General features: G+C 37.4%; 1 protein-coding gene across 1 annotated transcript in view; it reads right to left on the reverse strand.

The window, feature by feature from the left end:
- LOC127632591 (MAP kinase-activated protein kinase 2-like) overlaps window positions 1–22,230 on the reverse strand; it is a 58,173-nt gene that overhangs the window by 5,290 nt on the left and 30,653 nt on the right. Inside the window, exon 2 of the mRNA XM_052111266.1 lies at window positions 12,537–12,676. Coding sequence (XP_051967226.1) covers window positions 12,537–12,676 — 140 coding nt within the window. The remainder of the gene's footprint in view (window positions 1–12,536; window positions 12,677–22,230) is intronic.

A 22,230-nucleotide genomic window follows, 5' to 3' on the forward strand; every position in this document is an offset into this window, starting at 1 on the left:
ATTTCCGATTATACATAAACCACTGCAAAGTGTGCATGTCGGGTGAGTTGATTTCTTGAAAACATGCCAGTAGCGAGAAACTGGGTCAGTGGTCTTTGAAAAACTCTCGACAGAAAAAAAGTCTCTCTCGTGGGGAAGTGAGAAAAAGGGTATGACAGAGAGATAACTCATGTAAGTTTACATAGTTATGATTTTGATAGGGGGACTGACACTTGATGTGGTGAGAAAACATCCGTTATTATATTAAAGCATGGTGAAACATTGCAAAGGTGGAAGCAAATTCTACTATAGCCTTCACTAAAAAGGGTGTATCTTTTTATCTACTATGCAAATGTGAAAAAAATATGATGTTCTCACATCTTCTCTATAGGCTATGAAAGGTAAGTTTCATTTCAACATTTCACGAAGAACTGCAGTCAGTTTCAAATGAAATCATCAAACGCCTGATAGAAATAGAAAAAAGCACTATGAGTTTGACTGAGAAAGCCTACTTCACTCTGAACACAAGTAAGGGGGGGCTTTGAACAACCACAACACGTTTCACCACTTTCATTCTCACTAAACCCCAGAGGTTTTGTGTCCCACCTGATAATAATAATACAGCCGAATGCATGAGACAAAAACATTGGGACGCATGTGATTTATGGTACAAACCGCCAATAAGCATGTGTTGTGAAGCTGCACTAAAATAAGCTACCCAAGATTACTCATTACCGATGGGAGGGTCTTGTTGGTTTTGTGCCTGCATCTTAATTTCTGCGTGTTAGTAGTTTTCTTAGAAAAACTATACTTCATGCTAAACATGAGTGCTGGCACTTTCCACTTCCATTTCAGTTCTGATGACCTGTAGATTCTGTTTCCTTAGTGCTGAGTTGCTGGATGTCTCTGGCCTGATTTCTTGTAATCTATATGAGATTGTGTTTGATCTTCTGCAGTCTGTGAGATGCCTTCAGCCAGCTTATTCTAATATATTCACTATGACTAACAGCACTGATGTATGGATGATTTGATAAGGTAACTTGAGCCAGACACCACATCATATTGTCTGAATGTACTTCATAAAGCACTTTTCAATTCGAAAAATAATAAACGGTGTCTACTGAATTACTATACTTCCCTAAGAAGAATCTCTTACTGTGTAAAACAAAGAATGAATTACATACATACATTAAAAATAATTTTTTAAAAAATGCTGTGTTTTAAGACTTCGAATAAAGCAAAGAAAACAAGTTCATATTATTTTTTAAACAACACAATACTAATGTTTTAACTTAGGAAGACTTCACAAATCAATATCTGGTGGATATTCAATCAACTTTCATGTGTCTTGGCATGCTCTCTACCAGTCTTTCACATTGCTGTTGGGAGACTTTATGACACTCCTGGTGCAAAAATTCAAGCAGCTTGGCTTTGTTTGATGTCAATTTGAGCATCAACGCCAGTAACCAGATGCACCGTAAATCAAAGAAATGGAAACAGGGAGGTGTTATTTCTGTTTCGCATATCAGAATATCAGACAATAAAAGGTGTTTGGGCTCTAGATCAAATACTTGTGAGAATGTCACAACTGACATACAAGAAGAGCATGATCAGCATAAAATCAATGATAGATAACACTCCCCCATGCAGATATTAGGCATGTAATACATGTCATGACACAGCATGATCTTTTTTGCCAAAACTAAAGTTTGCTAATATGAAATCTGAGGAGTGGTTATATAATGAGTTTTAATGACTTCAACCTAAGTGCATGTAAACTTCTGACTTCAACACACACACACACACACACACACACACACACACACACACACGTTGTGTTTCCATGTTTTATGGGGACTTTCCATAGACATAATGGTTTTTATACTGTACAAACTTTATATTCTATCCCCTAAACCTAACCCTCACAGAAAACTTTCTGCATTTTTACCTTTTCAAAAAACATAATTTAGTATGATTTATAAGCTGTTTTCCTCATGGGGACCGACTAAATGTCCCCACAATGTAAAAAAATTTCGGGTTTTACTATCCTTATGGGGACATTTGGTCCCCACAAAGTGATAAATACACGCTCACACATAAACACACACACACACACACAGTCAGAAGTTTACATACACTTAGGTTGAAGTCATTAAAACTCATTTTATAACCACTCCACAGATTATATCCTAGCAAACTATAGTTTGCCAAGTTGTTTAGGACATCTACTTTGTGCATGACACAAGTCATTTTTACAACAATTGTTTACAGACAAATTGTTTCACCTTTAATTGACTATATCACAAATCCAGTGGGTCAGATGTTTACATACACTAAGTTAACTGTGCCTTTAAGTAGCTTGGAAAATTCTTGAAAATGATGTCAAGTCTTTAGGAAATTAGCCAATTAGCTTCTGATAAGAGGTGTCCTGAATTGGAGGTGTACCTGTGGATGTATTTTAAGGCATGCCTTCAAACTCAGTGCCTCTTTGCTTGACAACATGGGACAATCTGAAATCAGCCAAGACCTAAGAAAAACTAATTGTGGACCTCCACGAGTCTGGTTCTTCCTTGGGAGCAATTTTCAAATGCCTGAGGGTACCACGTTCATCTGTACAAACAATAGTACACAAGTATAAACACCATGGGACCACGCAGCCATCATACCACTCAGGAAGGAGAAGCATTCTATCTCCTAGAGTTGAATGTAGTTTGGAGCAAAAAGTGCAAATCAATCCCAGAACAACTGCGAAGGACCTTGTGAAGATGCTGGAGGAAACATGTAGACAAGTATCTATATCCACAGTAAAACGAGTCCTTTATCGACATAACCTGAAAGGCTGCTCAGCAAGGAAGAATCCAATGCTCCAAAACTGCCATAAAAAAGCCAGACTACAGTTTGCAAGTGGGACAAAGATCTTACTTTTTGGAGAAATATTCTCTCGTCTGATGAAACAAAAATTTTACTGTTTGCCATAATGACCATTGTTACGTCTGGAGGAAAAAGGGTGAGGCTTGCAAGCCAAAGAACACCACACCAACCGTGAAGCATGGGGATGGCAGCATCATGTTGTGGGGGTGCTTTGCTGCAGGAGGGACAGGTGCACTTCACAAAATAGATGGCATCATGAGAAAGGAAAATGATGTGGATATATTGAAGCAATATCTCAAGACATCAGCCAGGAAGTTGAGGCTCGGTTGCATATGGGTCTTCCAAATGGACAATGACCCCAATCATTCCTCCAAAGTTGTGGCAAAATGGCTTAAGGACAACAAAGTCAAGGTATTGGAGTGGCCATCACAAAGCCCTGAACTCAAGCCGATTTGTGGGCAGAACTGAAAAAAGTGTGTGCGAGCAAGGAGGCTTACAAAAGGAGGCTTCTGTCTGGAGGAATGGGCCAAAATTCCAGCAACTTATTGTGAGAACCTTGTGGAAGACTACCCAAAATATTTGACCCAAGTTAAACAGTTTAAAGGCAATGCTACCAAATACTATCAAAGTGTATGTAAACTTCTGACCCACTGGGAATGTGATGAAAGAAATAAAAGCTGAAATAAATAATTCTCTCTACTAATATTTTGACATTTCACATTTCTTAAAATAAAGTAGTGATCCAAACTAGCTAAAGACAGGGAATGTTTTCTAAGATCAAATGTCAGGAATAGTGAAAAACTAAGTTGAAATGTATTTGGCTAAGGTGTATGTAAACTTCTTACTTCAACTGTGTTTGTGTGTTTGTGTGTGTGTGTGTGTGTGTGTGTGTATATATATATATATATATATATATAGTGGGTACGGAAAGTATTCAGACCCCTTAAATTTTTCACTCTTTGTTATATTGCAGCCATTTGCTAAAATCATTTAAGTTCATTTTTTGTCCTCATTATTGTACACACAGCACCCCATATTGACAGAAAAACACAGAATTGTTGACATTTTTGCACATTTATAAAAATAAAAAAAACTGAAATATCACATGGTCCTAAGTATTCAGACCCTTTGTTCAGTATTTAGTAGAAGCACCCTTTTGATCTAATACAGCCATGAGTCTTTTTGGGAAAGATGCAACAAGTTTTTCACATCTGGATTTGGGTATCCTCTGCCATTCCTCCTTGCAGATCCTCTCCAGTTCTGTCAGGTTGGATGGTAAACGTTGGTGGACAGCCATTTTCAGGTCTCTCCAGAGATGCTCAATTGGGTTTAAGTCAGGGCTCTGGCTGGGTCATTCAAGAACAGTCACGGAGTTGTTGTGAAGCCACTCCTTCATTATTTTAGCGGTGTGCTTAGGGTCATTGTCTTGTTGGAAGGTGAACCTTCGGCCCAGTCTGAGGTCCAGAGCACTCTGGAGAAGGTTTTCGTCCAGGATATCCCTGTACTTGGCCACATTCATCTTTCCCTCGATTGCAACCAGTCGTCCTGTCCCTGCAGCTGAAAAATACCCCCACAGCATGATGCTGTCACCACCATGCTTCACTGTTGAGACTGTATTGGACAGGTGATGAGCAGTGCCTGGTTTTCTCCACACATACCGCTTAGAATTAAGGCCAAAAAGTTATATCTTGGTCTCATCAGACCAGAAAATCTTATTTATCACCATCTTGGAGTCCTTCAGGTGTTTTTTCATGTGTCTTGCACTGAGGAGAGGCTTCTGTCGGGCCACTCTGCCATAAAGCCCCGACTGGTGGATGGCTGCAGTGATGGTTGACTTACTACAACTTTCTCCCATCTCCCGACTGCATCTCTGGAGCTCAGCCACAGTGATCTTTGGGTTCTTCTTTACCTCTCTCACCAAGGCTCTTCTCCCCCGATAGCTCAGTTTGGCCAGACGGCCAGCTCTAGGAAGGGTTCTGGTCGTCCCAAACGTCTTCCATTTAAGGATTATGGAGGCCACTGTGCTCTTATGAACCTTCAGGGCAGCAGAAATTTTTTTGTAACCTTGGCCAGATCTGTGCCTTGCCACAATTCTGTCTCTGAGCTCTTCAGGCAGTTCCTTTGACCTCATGATTCTCATTTGCTCTGACATGCACTGTGAGCTGTAAGGTCTTATACAGACAGGTGTGTGGCTTTCCTAATCAAGTCCAATCAGTATAATCAAACACAGCTCGACTCAATTGAAGGTGTAGAACCATCTCAAGGATGATCAGAAGAAATGGGCAGCACCTGAGTTAAATATATGAGTGTCACAGCAAAGCGTCTGAATACTTAGGACCATGTGATATTTCAGTTTTTCTTTTTTAATAAATGTGCCAAAATGTCAACAATTCTGTGTTTTTCTGTCAATATGGGGTGCTGTGTGTACAATAATGAGGAAAAAAAATGAACTTAATTGATTTTAGCAAATGGCTGCAATATAACAAAGAGTGAAAAATTTAAGGGGGTCTGAATACTTTCCGTACCCACTGTATATATATTAGGGCTGTCAATCGATTACAATTTTTAATCAAATTAATTACATGGTGTCCCGATTTCACAAGTGAATTTGTCAATCAGTTTTTCAGAGATTTATTATGAGGGCTTGTTTAAGGACCTGTCAATTTACATCTGCGTCAGACATTTTTTTTTTTTTTTTTTAGAAACAAGCCAGGGGTATACATAGACCACAACACTACACATATAGTTTACAATAATGTCAACACATTATATTCATTACATAGTGTAATGGTTTTCAATGCTTTGGAGTTGTTGGAGGTACAAAGAGTATTTAAATAATATTTTAAGTCTTTACAAAAAAAGTGCAAATAGGGGCTTTATAGACATAAATTTACACTTATGTATAAAAAACTTGGAAAGAAAAATAAACAGATTTTTAAATAAAAAACATTTTACTTTTATGACGCAACACACCCGAGACGCGACACAAGCATGTCTGACCCAGGTCGTACGGTCTTTACCTCACAAATATTTAATTACCAACAAGGTTAAGGAGGTGTCCTTTAAACTGTTACATCGTTTTTTTTACCCAGTCAATCATTATTTAAGAAACATGCTCCCTGAAATAGATCCACTTTGCTCCTTCTGTAATGCTGTCAAGCTTGAATTTCTCAGGAAAGCATTGCGATTAAATGCGTAAACGTTTTTAACGCGTTATACACACACACCACTAAAACAAATTGACTAATATTGTGTAGATCCCCTTGTGTTGCCAAAACAGCACCAAACCGCATCTCAGAATAGCATTCTGAGATACTATTATTCTCAACACAATTGTACAGAGCGGTTATCCGAGTTACCATAGACTTTGTCTGTTCGAACCAGTCTGGCCATTCTCTGTAGACCTCTCTGATCAACAAGGTGTTTCAATCTGCAGAACTGCTGCTCACTGGATGCTGTATTTTGTTTTTGGGTCCATTCAGAGTAAATTCTAGAGACTGTTGTGCATGAAAATCCCAGGAGATCAGCAGTTACAGAAATACTCAAACAAGCCCATCTGGCACCAACAATCATCCATGTGATTATCTAATCAGCCAATCATGTGGCAGCAGTGCAGTGCATAAAATCATGCAGATACATGTCAGGAGCTTCAGTTAATGTTCACATCAACCATCAGGATGGGGAAAAAAGGTTGATATCAGTGATTTGGACCATGGCATGATTCTTAATGTTAAAAGCTGAAAATAGCTTATTTTTAGGGTGAAATTCCTGGTTACAATGCTTTTGTGCTTCATTTAGCTTTTTAGCTAATATCACTGAGATGTGTAGTTTGATGTTACAGTCAGCTATTTCACATTAACTAGGTTTTAAAAAATTCCAATTACATAAAGGGAAGTATGTGTTTGTGCCATCAAACCCTTGATTACAGTTCTTAATATTACCTGTCTGATCAAATCACCTATCATATAATTCAGTGTAAGAAGCAGTTGTTTTAAGGGCAACAACAAAACAATACTTGACTTTTTTTTTATAAAGTTATTAATAAAAAAAACAAGGCATTAATGCAGAAGAACAGATGTATAATTTTACAGCATTAGTATTTATTTTATTTTTGTGGCAGACCAATCCAATGTTACTCATATGCAATACTTATATTATATTATTATATATTATATTAACCCTGAAAACAACGTGTATTCCAGTTATTTAATGAGGAAGTATATTGCTGTGAGGTACAAGACCACCAAAGAATTTAGAGTATACTGGAGAAATGGTGATCCATGCTCCTTATCACAAGATGATGAAAACAGTTGTGGAGCTTTTGTGCTACTAGTGAGGCATTACAACGCTTCCTGGCCACAATCTTGTTTCTTTGTGTAACATTTTCCTTTTAATAAAGGAGTGGACTTTATGTATATATTGTTTTATTATTATTTGCCCAGAATGCATTTGTGCTGAATAGAGGCATCAGTACAATATGACAACACACAACTGCCAAAAATGCCAGAGCTACAGTCTGTTGTCTTGCTCTATACCAGTGTGTGTGTGTAAAATGTACCAATATTTGTTGCCTTTTGTAGTAACATGCACAACAAATTACAATATTTTACAAGATACTGAGTTTCACACGTTTTTAATAATTTTTACTTTGAGAATTTATTTTGTGTTTAAAAACCTAATTAACCTTGAATGCCTTGAGGGCACGAGGGAGGAAGATGTCTTCCCTGTAACTCAAAGCATTGAGATGCCTGCAATGACAACAAGCTCAGTCCGATGATGCTGTGACACACCACCCCAGACCATGACGGACCCTCACCTCCAAATTGATCCCGCTCCAGAGTACACGCTCATTCCTTCGACGATAAACAAGAGTCCGACCATCACCTCTGGTGAGACAAAACCCCGACTCGTCAGTGAAGAGCACTTTTTGCCAGTCCTGTCTAGTCCAGCGAAGGTGGGTTTGTGCACATAGGCAACGTTGTTGCCATTGATGTCTGGTAAGGACCTGCCTTACAATAGGCCTACAAGCCCTCATTCCACCCTGTCTTAGCTTATTGCAGACAGTCTGAGCACTGATGGAGGGATTGTGTGTTCCTGGTGTAACCCAGGCAGTTGATGTTGCCATCCTGTACCTTTCCCACAGGTGTGATATTCGGATGAACCGATCCTGTGCAGGTGTTGTTACATGTGATCTGCCACTGCGAGGACAATCAGCTGTCTTTCCGGTCTCCATGTAGCGCTGTCTTAGGCGTCTCACAGTACGGACATTGCAATTTATTGCCCTGGTCACATATGCAGTCCTCATGCCTCCATGCAGCATGCCTAAGGCATGCAGATGAGCAAGGACTCTGGGCATCTTTCTTTTGGTGTTTATCAGAGTCAGTAGAAAGGTCTCTTTAGTGTCCTAAGTTTTTATAACTGTGACCTTAATTGCCTACCTTCTGTAAGCTGTTCCACAGGTGCATGTTCATTAATTGTTTATGGTTCATTGAACAAGCATGGAAAACATTATTTAAACCATTTACAATAAAAGATCTGTAATGTTATTTGGATTTTTACAAAATTATCTTTAAAATACAGTATCCTGAAAAAAGGGACAGCTAAGTCATCATTTTACAACCATATCTGTAGAATTTTGGCACCATTAAAATGATATCCTGAGATGCATGCTGGCGCTGTTTTGGCGGCACGAGGGGGACCAACACAATATTTGGCAGGTGGTTTTAATGTTGTGGCTGATCAGTGTGTATATAGAGAGAGAGAGAGAGAGAGAGAGAGAGAGAGAGAGAGAGAGAGAGAGAGAGAGAGAGAACAATGATGTGATTTTTTCCCCTTAAATACACTTTAATACACTATGATAAACATGCTTAACAATTACTGCATCTAGTCACTTAGACATTTCTTCTGGGAGCTTAAAAGGCTATTTCACTCAAAAAGCTCCAAAGTACACAAAGGCAGCATAAAAGTAAACCATATGACTCCAGTGGTTTAATCCATGTCAAATCCTGCGATTTTGTAGTGTTTGGGTGAGAACAGACCAAAATGTAACTCCTTTTTCCACTATAAATCTTGACCTCAGCAGTCTGAGGTTTTGGTCACCATCCTCTTGCATTGTATGGATGTACAGAGTTATTTTTCTTAAAATCTTTGTTTATGTTCGGCTGAAGAAAGTCTGACACATCTGGGATGGCATGAGGGTAAGTGAATAAAAAAATACATTTTTTGGGTGAACTATCCCTTTAGTCATTTGGTGTAACTGCCAATCAAAATCTGATTATAAGCTGAAATTCTTGAAACAATAAATGTTGGCATAGTCAACTCAGAGTACCGCAGAATAATATTTTATTATTATTACTATTATTTTAAATAAGGAGTTAAACAATTTTGTTTAAAATATTATTACATTTTAGAAACTTTTGTCCTCAAAAAATCAAAGTCATGTGGTGTAACCCTGGGGTTTTCATATATACATTTTAATTTATTATATATATATATATATATTTAAAAAAAAAATCATTAACACAATGACAATTTAAAAGGCAGGAAAAAATGTTTTCTTTGTAATACCACGTTAACTTTCTTTCACAAGAGGTCCCTTGCAAGTGGATCTTCATATGGGGGCTCTTGGTATCAAAATGTTTGAAAACCCCTGGTGTAACTAACATGTAGGTTGCCATTATGTTATGTTGATAAAAAAAACAGAAAACCCACTTTAGACCCTCAAGTCATTTTTATGAAATATAGCCTCCCAGCAAATTATTTGAAATGTTTTCATTAATCAGCATCTCTTGTAATATATTCTGATTACAAATTTGAATCAATTGACAGCCCTAACTAAAACACAGCACATTCATAGCAGTAATATATTTCATCTCATAACCGTTATAAATAATCAAATCAGTAGGTTTCAGTTTTAACATTATTATTTTGTGTCATTATGTGAGAACTTGCATTCATGCAACTTGCATTTTGATTACTGCAGGGACCGTCCCCTAAAGCCATTTGGGTTGCACTGGATTGCTGAGAAGCACACCAGTGGTAAGTAGAGTAGGATGGTACATGTTAACGTATAGTTGCAGTGAAGTGTGAAACGACAGTGTTTATGCAACTACATTAAGTCTATATGGATGAGAGGTCACCACCTCAGGAGGTATGTCATCACGCATTTGATGCAGACAAGGGACTTTTCAAATCACTCAAGTGTAAAAGGGGTGCATGGGTGCTTGAGTGATTACCGTAAATAATGTCCAAACATCTGCTGGTAATCCATTTACACAGATGAGGCATTGAAACCTCACTCAAATATTACAAATGAGTTAAGGGGCTGTAATAAATGAGTAAGAATCTCATGACTGTTATTCAATTCAAGACAAACAATCACAATGCACAGACAGACAAATTATTAAATGTCTAGTCATTATACTGCACATGAAACCTTTACTCTGATTGTAAATGGCCAAATGTAAACACAGAAATACAGCAACATCTACCAGATATCCTGTTCCCGTTAAAATGGTTCAAGACGTATACCTTTTACAGAATTTTTGTGAGGAGAAATAGATATTCAATATGGCGGAGGAGAGAAAGATTTCAGACGGCTATTTTTACACAGAGAAAATAGAACGTATTTGTCCAAAATTCCCATTATCTTCAGCAAGCTGACTAACACTACACTACAGCTGGGAAGTGGAGTCGTGACAGACGAAATCTCAAACACACACACATCCTTGTTTCTCCAATGACTTGATAGAAAAAGCCCAAGCTGTCGTTACCAGTTCTAAAGTGGCGTTTTCAAATTAGTTATGGAGTTTTGTGTGCATCTTTTGAAGTAACAACGGCAGATCCTGATCCGTGGCGTAAGAAAGTAGTTCCTTGCACAAATTAGTTTTTGTGACGGTTCTTAGTTTTTCCTCATTTTTTTTATTTACTTGTATGAACTGCTGTATAAAACTCACAATTGTGATGGGTGTAAATACACACACACACGTTGTGTTTCCATGTTTTATGGGGACTTTCCATAGACATAATGGTTTTTATACTGTACAAACTATATATTCTGTCCCATGACCCTAACCCTACCCCTAAACCTAAACCTCACAGAAAACTTTCTGCATTTTTAGATTTTCAAAAAACATAATTTAGTATGATTTATAAGCTGTTTTCCTTATAAAATATATGGGACTGACAAAATGTCCCCACAAGGTCAAAAATTTCGGGTTTTACTATCCTTATGGGGACATTTGGTCCCCACAAAGTGATAAATACACGCGCACACACACACACACACCCACCCACCCACCCACCCACCCACCCATGCATGGTAAAAAAATTGTTTCTCTGGATCTACCATTTATAGGTGTGGGTTTCAGTAAAATGAAAATGTTTGCATTACATTTTTGCAAAAAAACATTAATGAACAACTGTTCAGAAATACATTTTTGGTGGAATAACCCTGATTTTCAATCAAGCTTTCATGCGTCTTGGCATGCTCTCTACCAGTCTTTCACACTGCTGTTGGGTGACTTTATGCCACTCCTGGTGCAAAAATTCAAGCACCAGGAGTGATTGGAAAATCACATTCCAGAGGTTTTCAATAGGTTTCGGGTCTGAAGATTGCACTGGCCATGACCGAGTCTAGATCTGGTAGTCCTCCATCCACATAATTGACCTGGCTGTGTGGCATGCAGCATTGAACTGTGCAAAAATTAATCCTCAGAGTTGGGGAACACTGTCAGAGCAGCAGGAAGCAATTTATCTTCCAGGATAACCTTGTGCGTGGCTTTATTCATGCATCCTTCACAAAGATGAATCTGCCCGATTCCAGCCTTGCTGAAGCACCCCCAGATCATCACCGATCCTCCACCAAATTTCAGAGTGGGTGCAAGACACTGTGGCTTGAAGGCCTCTCCAGGTCTCCGTCTAACCATTAGACAACCAGGTGGAGGATCAGTGATGATCTGGGGGTGCTTCAGCAAGGATGGAATCTGGCAGATTCGTCTTTGTGAAGGACGCATGAATCAAGCTAAGTACGAGGTTATCCTGGAAGCAAACCTGCTTCCTTCTGGTTGCATATGCAAGTGATTTACAGTTACATATTGTAAAGCTATGGCATAGTTATGAAGTAGTAATGGATAGTTAAAAGACAGCAAAATATTAAAATGCGATGTTGGAATGACACAGGAAATAGAGACATATATATAAAAAAATAAAAAAAAACATACGCAGCCTATTTTCGACTTGTAGTTGAAAATATTGGAATTTACAAGTTACATACACATAACCAGTTACTTCCACATAACCAACCAGGCAAAGTCGTATTTACCAGTGGGAAATTCTGGATGATACGAAAGTAGCAATGTTGGAAGGGGTGTGTTAACAGGAAAGATGGTAAATGATTGTGAAATAAATAAAATTTCAGTGCTATATTTAAATAATATTAATTTCTAATACATGACAGATAATATAGGCAACTAATTTAAAGCTAACAACTCTCACCATTCACTGTTTGCTTTGAGCAAATTAAAAATGTGTTAGATGACATCATAAATAAATCATATTGGATATGTAAAAAAATGCAGATGTATTCACTTGTTCAACAGATAAAAATAACTTTTGCCATAGTTCGGTGTCCAAAAAAGGAAATGAAATATAGAAAGGATCAAAAATCTTTCGATCTCTTGACTCACCACTCCATTACAATAAAAAGGCACTTCCTGTTTAGGTAGAGGTTCTCATAGACGTCAACAATTCTGACAATATGGGTACAAGAGGATGCTCGCCAGTGCAGATCCACCTCCCGTATAGCTTTGGGACAGTAGTAAAGAATCTGCAAGAGAAGATTAAAGACCAAGTTACTTTGTTGCAAGAAAACGGTTTTCAATAAAACAATGATTAAAAGTAATAAAAGAACGTGTTTATAATCAACTATTCATGAAAGTAAGACATTCTTGTAAGACATGTAAGAAGTGCAAGTGTTTTTAATACCTCAGTAACTGGAAACATACATTGTGTTGCGATTTCCACACTTTATTAAGTAGCACAACAGTTTTAAACGGTTTTAACCAAATTAGCACATTTGAATGATTTTTTTAAAGTTTGGGTAACAGTGACACTGTGTTTCTTAGTAGAGAGATGACTGCTGAAAATAGGTTTTACTTTAAAATAAATATTAATAAAACATATTTCAAAGTTATAATACTTTGCAATATTATAATTTGTTTATCAATTAAATGCATTCTTGAACAGAATCATCAATTTCTTTAAAAAAAAAAAAAAAATTCTATAAATATATAGACAATAAAGCACTGTAATCTGTGTTTAAGATCTGCCATGAATTCACAATGCAGAAAAAGAAGGAAATTAAAAGGTGCCGTTGAAAGATTAAAGATTGAGTTATGCCTCCTCCTACCGGTGGCAAACTCTCATTACATTGAGGTCTTGTCTTGCTGTCTGTACTGAGGGTTAAATAATAAACTGTCAAAGCACATTTCCTACTGAATGTCTAATGAATGCTAGTTTGGGCCATATTAAATGCCATTTTAAATGGGTGATATTCAAGTGGAATCAGTTTGTCCTTTTATTTTATTATGAAAACATGCTATATCATTCAGCCCTCAAACCTTCCTCCCCAGCTTGGTCTAATCTTAAATGGAAAGTTGAACAGTGTAACTGAGTTTTATGGTCTGAAGAGTCCACATTTCATAACGTTTTTGAAAAACACAGCTGTCGTGTTATCCGGGCCAATGAGGAGAAGGACCATCAAAGCTGTTATTAGCGTCAGGTCAAAAAAAACATGAGTCAGTGCCCATGGAATGGGTAATTTGCACATCTGGGAGAAAACCATGAATGCAGACAGATATGTAAAAATGTTGGAGCAACATATACTGCCATCCAGCACCATCTTTACCAGGGATGTCCCTGCATTTTCCAGCAGGAGAATTTCAAACCACATACTGCCCAGATTACAAAAGCATGGCTGTGTAAACAGAGATTGTGGGTGCTGGATTGGCCTGCCTGCAGTCCTAACCTGCCTCCAACTGAGAATGTGTGGTGCATTATGAAGCACACCATACAACAACAAAGACCCTGTACAATTGTGCAGCTAAAAACCTACATAATGGATGAATGTGGTAAAATTCTACTATCTAAACTTCACAAACTTGTGTCTTCAGTGTCCAAATGCTTAAGTGTTATAAAGGACAAATGTTGTTTTTTCATAGTGGAAAACATTCGACTGTTCCAACTTTTTGAGCATGTTGCATATGAACAAATCATATGATTTGAAATTACTGTCCAATAAAAAAAAATACATAAAATTCACAGGTTAAAACAAGGGCTATCAATCGGTTAAAATTTTTAATCAAATTAATTACATGGTGTCCCGATTAATTAATCGCGATTAATCACATTTCATCGCATATACAGATATTTGCTGAAAAAGCCCCTCATATAACAATAATTAAATATATAATGATGAAATAATTATACATCGTTATCTTTAAATATTTAACAATTATATATAAAATAAAAAATATTCTGATAATTAAAATGCATTACATTCTTAATAAGTCAATCATTGTCATACAGTTCACAGCAATCCATTTCACAAGTGAATTTGTCAATCAGTTTATGAGGGCTTGTTTAAGGACCCGTCAATTTACATCTGTGTCAGACATGCTTGTGTAGCGTCTCGGGTGCGTTGCATCATAAACAAATGTCACTGTGTCAAGTTAAATATAGTTTTATACTTAGAACACATCTTGAGATCCCTTAGTTCGGATTTGCGCTCCATCATGTGTTTTGAACTCAAGAACGTGACGCGTGTTTGTGTTGTTGCTGATGAAGGTTGTTTTCTTCACTGTATAAACTGCACGCTGCCATACAGCTTAAGTTTCACTTACTGCCCTCTGGAGTAAACAGGTGGTACTAAAAGCTTGCATTTCTCAGGGATCTTCCTTATACGGGGGCATTGCGATTAATTGCGTTCATTTGTTTAACACGTTATTTTTTATATAATTAATCACACTGAATTAACATGTTAAATCGACAGCCCTAGTTAAAACATCTAATTTTTTGTTGTAGTGCTTTCAATATAGCAAAGGGTGAATATAATTTAAAATGATTTTTTTTTTGTTTTTATTAGCAATTTTCATACTGTCCCAACTTTTTCGGAATTGGGGTTGTATTGCATTGGTTTAACTTTCCTGTTCTCAGTCAACACTGCGGCTGCACTGAGAGGAAAGGTTTCACGGGACAATCCATACTTTAAAACCATCCTTTGATATATCCAGAGCGGCCATTAAACAAGTCAAGTTTGAGTTTCAAGCCAGCGTTTGGTCTCATTATCGGCACAAATGCTGTTTTGATACTCTTTAATGCTGTGTGTGACAGACTGAGATTCAAACAGAGCAGAGCACAGCGTGCTTTCTCTCTTATGGCACAAGAAATAAGCATGAATGAACATCAGAGGGTATGTTGAAAGATACAGTATGCTCTCTTTAATGACAGCTCTCTTTAATACCAGCAGATCTGCAGGAATATCACATCCATCTGCTATCAGTGTTTTGCATTCACCCACACAGTGGTAGAATGGCAAATGTGGCCTATTCACCTTCCTGTGGCCCAGCACGAAAGAGCCCCACCACACTCACACAAAAGAGTGGGGTGAGGGGTTTCTAGAGGATGGGGAGGGAGGGGTGAAGGTGGAGGCCAGCATCTTTCCCCTGCTTCTGTTTAGAGACAACAGCCTGTATGTTACTTAACATCTTCATTTGGTATAAAAGGTTCAAATGCTCTGTGTCCAATGATTTGTTTAAGATATGTGCATGTGTGTGTTTATGAGTGTATGATATGAGACTATTGCTCAATGTGATGACTGGCCATCCACATGACAGTGTAAACATGTTGGTTTCAAAGTTTCTTTATCTGATTAAAGACATCTGCCAGCACCACACCACTAAAGTACTGGCATGTGTTGGATTGTGGGGCAAGCACTCTGGCAGTGCCTATTGGGTGACAAATAGACCAAAATTTTACTGACTTTGCCATCTCCTAAGCACACGTCATTGCACTTGATGCATGTGCAGAGCATGTGTACAGCGCATGTACATGGACAGGGTAAGGGTGAATAAATGAGAGAATGATTATTTTTGGGTGAACTGTTCCTTGAAGTTTTAATGAAACCATATAATTTGCAATGAAAATGTTGCCATAGCATAGCTCGTACTATAAAGGTTTTTATTAAAGAGTTTTCATCAAACTGTACTCACACTACAAAACAAAGTTAATCCACCAGGTGTTCTTGCTTGAAATAAATGCATTCATTCACTTCTACAAGTCCACCATACAGCCAGCCTCCACTATCTACTTATGAATGTGCATTTGTGCTTGTTCATGAGACATAAAAGCTGGCTACCATGACCCCTTCAGTTGTGGGAATACGTGTGATCTGAAATACTCCCACTAATGTCTGCTGATGTAATCTCAAAGTGTTATCAGATGACATTTTAGTTCACATCAGCACCACTGAGAGGAAGCTAATGATAAGGATTATTTTAACAGTCATGGTTCTATATTTGTCCAAGTCATCTATTTCATTTAGGGGTTTTCCACCTGTCTCACTTGTGGGAAATTACTTAGTTTATGTGGTCAATTAACTTCCATGGAAATGGAGGAGGAGCCACATGGGGATTACAAATGAAGCCTAATGGTCTGATTCCATATTTATTAAAAGGGTACACTAAAAAATTAGAACTCTCATCTTTTACTAACCCTCATATTGTTCCAAACCAAAATAACTTTATTCTGAGGAACACAAAATTATTTTTAAAGAATTAAAATTTTATTTTCAGATAAAGAATGTTACAATCACTTGCTTGCTCTGTAGGTCCAAACAATGCAAGTGAAGAGGTGCCTACATTTTGACACAACAAAAATGCAGCATAAAAGTAATCCATATGACTCCAGTGGTTAAATCCATATCTTCTGAAGTGATTTTATAGGTGTAAGCAAGAAACGGATCAATATTAAAGTTACTTTTTGCTGGAAATTCTTCTTCCTACCCAGTAGGGGGTGTATGAATGAAAAACGTGAATCACCAAAAACACAAGAAAAAGAATGTGAAAGTGCAGCCTGACAGGGAGGAGAATTTAGTGAAAATGTACTTAAATATTAGTCTGTTTCTCACCCAAACCAATCAAATCCACTTCCGGAGACATGGATTTAAGCACTGGAGTCATCTGGATTTATTTTATGCTGACTAGTGTGATTTGTGGAGCTTAAAAATGTTGCCATTTACATTTACATTTATGCATTTGGCAGACGCTTTTATCCAAAGAGACTTACAGTGCACTTATTACAGGGACAATCCCCCTGGAGCAACCTGGAGTTAAGTGCCTTGCTCAAGGGCCCAACAGTGGCATCTTGGTGGTGCTGAACCCCCAACTTTCTGGTCAGTAACAATGAGCCTCAACCACTGAGCCACCACTGCACCCATTCACTTGCACTGTATGGACCAAAGGAGCTGAGAAATTGTTCTAAAAGTTCATTTTTGGATGAACTATTCCTTTAAGTTGTTATTCACCCAAATCAAATCATTCATGAACCCATGTATGCAGAGTCCAAATCAGGCTTATTTCTTTTGTAAAGCAATTTTTTTCAAGTCCAGTGGAAGTTTAAATATTTTTTTGAATAAAAAAAGCAAAAATAAAACACTGGTTTCTTTTCTACCGAAGACTGGAATTACTGTTAATTTTGCGGCTACATTATCCAGTATACTTGAGCAATATCTGTGATTTGGCTGCAGGTAATCACAGCAGTGCTGATTTAGGGCAATACAGCACAATTGCGAGTATGATATTGCTTATATACAACAGTTGATTTAAAAAATTTTGGAAAAACTGAGTACGGTCATAAAAATGGCTTTGTGCATTGGAACTACTTTATTACGCGACGGATCAGAATCTGCCGTTGCTGGATGAAAACAAATGATGCGTCCAAGCCTTCATTAGTAATTAAAAAAAAAATCATTTCAGAAATAGTATCATGGCTTGGTGCGGTTTCTAACAAGTTATTGGATAAATGGGTGTGTGTGTGTGTGTGTGTGTGGTGTGTGTGTGTGTGAGTGAGTGTGAGATAGATGGTGCGTGTGTAATCATCTGTTGCCACACCAAAGCAGAGATGTTGTCAGCTTTCTGAAGATCAGCTTTCTCAGGTGTTAAAAAAGCAGTCCAAGCAGGGGTATTCCTCTCTATTTCACAGTTACCGGTGCGCAAGAGACATACCCTATAGAAACCGCAATGTCCTCTGCCATTTTAAACAGTATGTATTCAATGTGGAAACTCCGGTAAGAGGTAAGCACCTTGAGTTCTGTAATCAATCAGTCTGTTGTGTCTCTGCTGTGATGAGCCTTAATGCTGAAGTTGTTTGTTTAAATCTATTTCCTAGCCTTAGTAATGTAGTAGTAATATGAGCGATCACGGAGCGCTTTATATATATATATATATATCAAAGAAACAGACTGCGATCGTCTCAAACGTGAAGTGGAACACCATACTAATACTAAAGCTCTTGTTTGATAAAAATGCCTTTTTCTCAGCTTTTTGTCCGAAATGTTGTTTTTGACAAAACCTATCTCTGTTCAAGTGGCAATAAAAAAAAAGAACAAATGAAGATAAAATAAAATCGGTTTTTTTGCCTAAAAGCAGAGGCTCAGATCTTTATTTTGATATATAGCATCTTCATATATTCATGGAAGAAAATATTCTGCAGGCCATTAAAATTTAGTGAATCGTCAAAAACCCTGGCGGTGGCTGGCAACTTTTTTTTAAAACGCTGACGGGGAAAGAGTTAAAAACCTAAAAACACATACAATAGAAACAGCTTTGGGTTGCAGATATTGTTTCTGATACTGAGCAGTAGCCTTATTTTACAGAAATCCTTTTACAGCTACAATATGTAATTTCTGTGCCAGTAACTTAATCAAATGGAATTAATGGAATAGTAACGGAACCATCACTGTTATCAAACTAATTACAGAAAACTCTGTCCATTTCCAACTCATCCTATTGACCAGTGTTTTGATAACGCCACAATTTTATACTTCTAGGTGAAATCAACGAACAACTGGCTTATAGTTGACTCTGCATATTAAGCTGGGATGCGAGAATTATATTTTTAACATGGAATAAAAAAAATATTACACACATAAACTAATTAGGGCTGCTAGTATTTCCGTGACAACTACCATGTAGCTGCGGTAGAGTGCCAATAAAATCTTGTTCGACCAAGACTCTTCTAATCGACTAACGTTTGGTCGACTATCAGGGGTCAGCACTAGCTAAAACAATTGAAGCGTTCACATTAGAAAGTTCAAAAGTTCAGTTTTACCCAGTAATCCTTTAACAGAAAGGCATTTGTCAGGTTAAAAGTCAATATGGTCTGACATTATTCTGACATAAATTATAAGGATGATAGCTAATCCAGGTCACAGACATAATAAGGTGTGAATTTACATCGTATGGTGAGAAAATGTTTTACTTTATGCATGTGACGTAAATATATCAACTTGTATAAAAGAATTTGCAAAAACTTGAAATAAATTCCTGAAATAATGTAAATAGTGACAACATGTCAACAAGCATTGTGAAAGAAAGGGCTCGTGCCTGTTGATGAATTCAAGCTCCATTGTGCATTCACTCAATTTTTGTTTTGGCACCATTCAGAGTAAATTCTAGAGACTGTTGTGCGTGAAAATCCCTTGAGATCAGCAGTTAAATAAATACTCAAACAAGCTTATCTGGCACCAACAATCATCCATGAGATTATATAATCAGCCAATCAAGTGGCAGCAGTGCAGTGCATAAAATCATGCAGATAAAGGTCAGGAGCTTTAGTTAATATTCACATCAACCATCAGGATGGGAAACAAAAATGTGATCTCAGTGATTTGGAGGGTGGCATGATTGTTGGCATGATTGTTCTAACTGCTGATCTCCTGGGATTTTCATGCACAAAAGTCTCTAGAATTTACTCTGAATGGTGCCAAAAACAACATTCAGTGAGGGGCAGTTCTGCAGACGGAAATGCCTTGTTGATGAAAGAGGTCAACAGAGAACGGCCAGACTGTTTTGAACAAACAAAGTCTACAGTAACGCAGATAACCGCACTCTACAGTTGTGGTGAGAAGATTATCATTTCAGAATGCTGTTCTGAGATGCCGGTTGGCACTGTTTTGGTGGCAAGAAGGGGACCTACACAATATTAGGCAGGTTTTTTAATATTGTGGCTGATCGGTATATACAAGACTGCACTATTAGGGATGTTAATTTTCTTAATCGTTCGTCATGGAAATTAACAATCAATTGATCAATCGCTAACGTTAATATCGCAAAATGCATGTGGAGGACTCCAAATAATATGTGCATGAAGCCTATTTTTTTAAATATCATTTAAATTAATACACTTAAGTATTGGCTTTTTCCACTTAAAATATTTTTCATTCAGTGTATTTAAATACATTTAGGCTACGCTTAGTTTGAATTTGGGAATTGTTTAATTACTGTTAATGAAATACTGTTAGTAGTAACTTCTCTCCTAAAATACTTAAGATTTATAATTTGGGATATTTCAGATTTTTTTATTAGAAATTAAGTAACATGTAAACACATTACAAAACATGTACATGCTACCACTTCTCTGGTGATAGAGTGATGTCAGCTGAACGTACCTTTGTGATTTCCTGCCGATCACTGATGTAATTGTAGGAGATCAACTGTGCTTGTTTTAATGTTGTACACAATATCATGGTGTGTGCAGAAAATATGAATGTTCATTTATAGAGTTTACTTTGAGCCTGCGTCATGATCTTTGTGGCTGTGGCTTCTTTTGTGATTTGGATAATAAGTGACAGGAAATCTTAATGTCGCAAAAATGACGTGCAGATAAAAAAAAAAATAAATAAAAAAAAAATGGAAGTTTCCATCCATTGCGTTCAAAAGAAAAAAAAATTCACTTCTGGGGAAATTATTGTGACCGTGTGCATCTTATTAATAAAATATTTCTCAGTTTAGGACGCACAGACAAAACACTTACTCAATTCATGACTGGAAATGACAGCGTGTCACAGTTCTGGGAGCACTATGTGTGTGTGTGTGTGTGTGTGTGTGTGTGCATTCCTCCACCATGACTTTGTGGTGTGGATCTATAAGATACTCTTTAAAAGTATCAATAAACCTGCTCTTCGGGAAAAAGTGCAAGTTTGTGTTTAAATAATTCGCTCTGCAAATTCTATGCAGGCTTTGGATTTTTAGGACAATGGGATGAAACGAGGAGATCAACTGTGCTTGTTTTAATGTTGTACTTTAACACAATATCATGGTGTGTGCAGAAAACATTAATGTTCATTTATAGAGAAACGCTCCAATGCTGTTTACTTTGAGCCTGCTTCATGATCTGTGTTGTTGTGGCTTCTTTTGTGATTTGGATAATAAGTGACAGGCAGCGGCCTTTAGTGGCAGGTGACTGTATAGACCGCCTTATCAATGTCTGCTGTCATGCGCATTTGTCCTGAAATCGATCAAATTAATGACAAGTAAGCGATTTTCCCTTAATCATTAACATCCCTATGCACCATGCATTTTTCTTCAATGAAATTACAATACAAAACATTGTATAAAAACAAATAATAATAAAAGTTAAAAAACATGCAATTACAATAACTGTAACAAAATTAAGACATTACAAGTGCAGATTTCTGGGGCATGGGCAGCTCAGCAATTTAAGACACTGACTACCACACCTGGAGTCACAAGTTCGATTCCAGGGCGTGCTGAGTGACTCCAGTCAGGCTTCCTAAGCAACCAATTCACCGACTTCGGTGAGACGGGGCAGACACAGCATTCGTCCCATTCAATACTCATTGACCAATATTACTGTAGTTTGCTCCCAATAAAAAGATTTGAGATGGCGGTGGGTCTTCAATCTCTGGCTTATTTAAGCCCGACATATTTATATTTTGTTTAGTTCCATCACAGTTGGGGAAAAATAGCGAGCTAGCTAGTTGGAGTTTTAGGACACTGGTATTTCAGAATAACCAGGGAAACAATTCAGTTGCGATGATTGGTCCACTGGTTCGTCCAGTTATTAATTATTCAGTCACATGGTTTTGTTTATCTTGTATTGCGGTTTTCCATACGCATTTTGGTGATTTTATTCGCATCTTGGTGTTTCCATCCAGCAGATTCTCTTCGATATCCTAAAATGTGCATTAAAAAGTGTTGATGGAAACACTGCTATTAGTGGCTTTTCTTTTGTCTGTTCTTAAAAATATGATAGTGTTTCTTCAAGCACATGTCTTTGTGACTAACAGCATTTCTTGTCATG

The sequence above is a fragment of the Xyrauchen texanus genome, chromosome 39 (genome assembly GCF_025860055.1).
Source record: "Xyrauchen texanus isolate HMW12.3.18 chromosome 39, RBS_HiC_50CHRs, whole genome shotgun sequence".
Lineage (NCBI taxonomy): Eukaryota > Metazoa > Chordata > Actinopteri > Cypriniformes > Catostomidae > Xyrauchen > Xyrauchen texanus.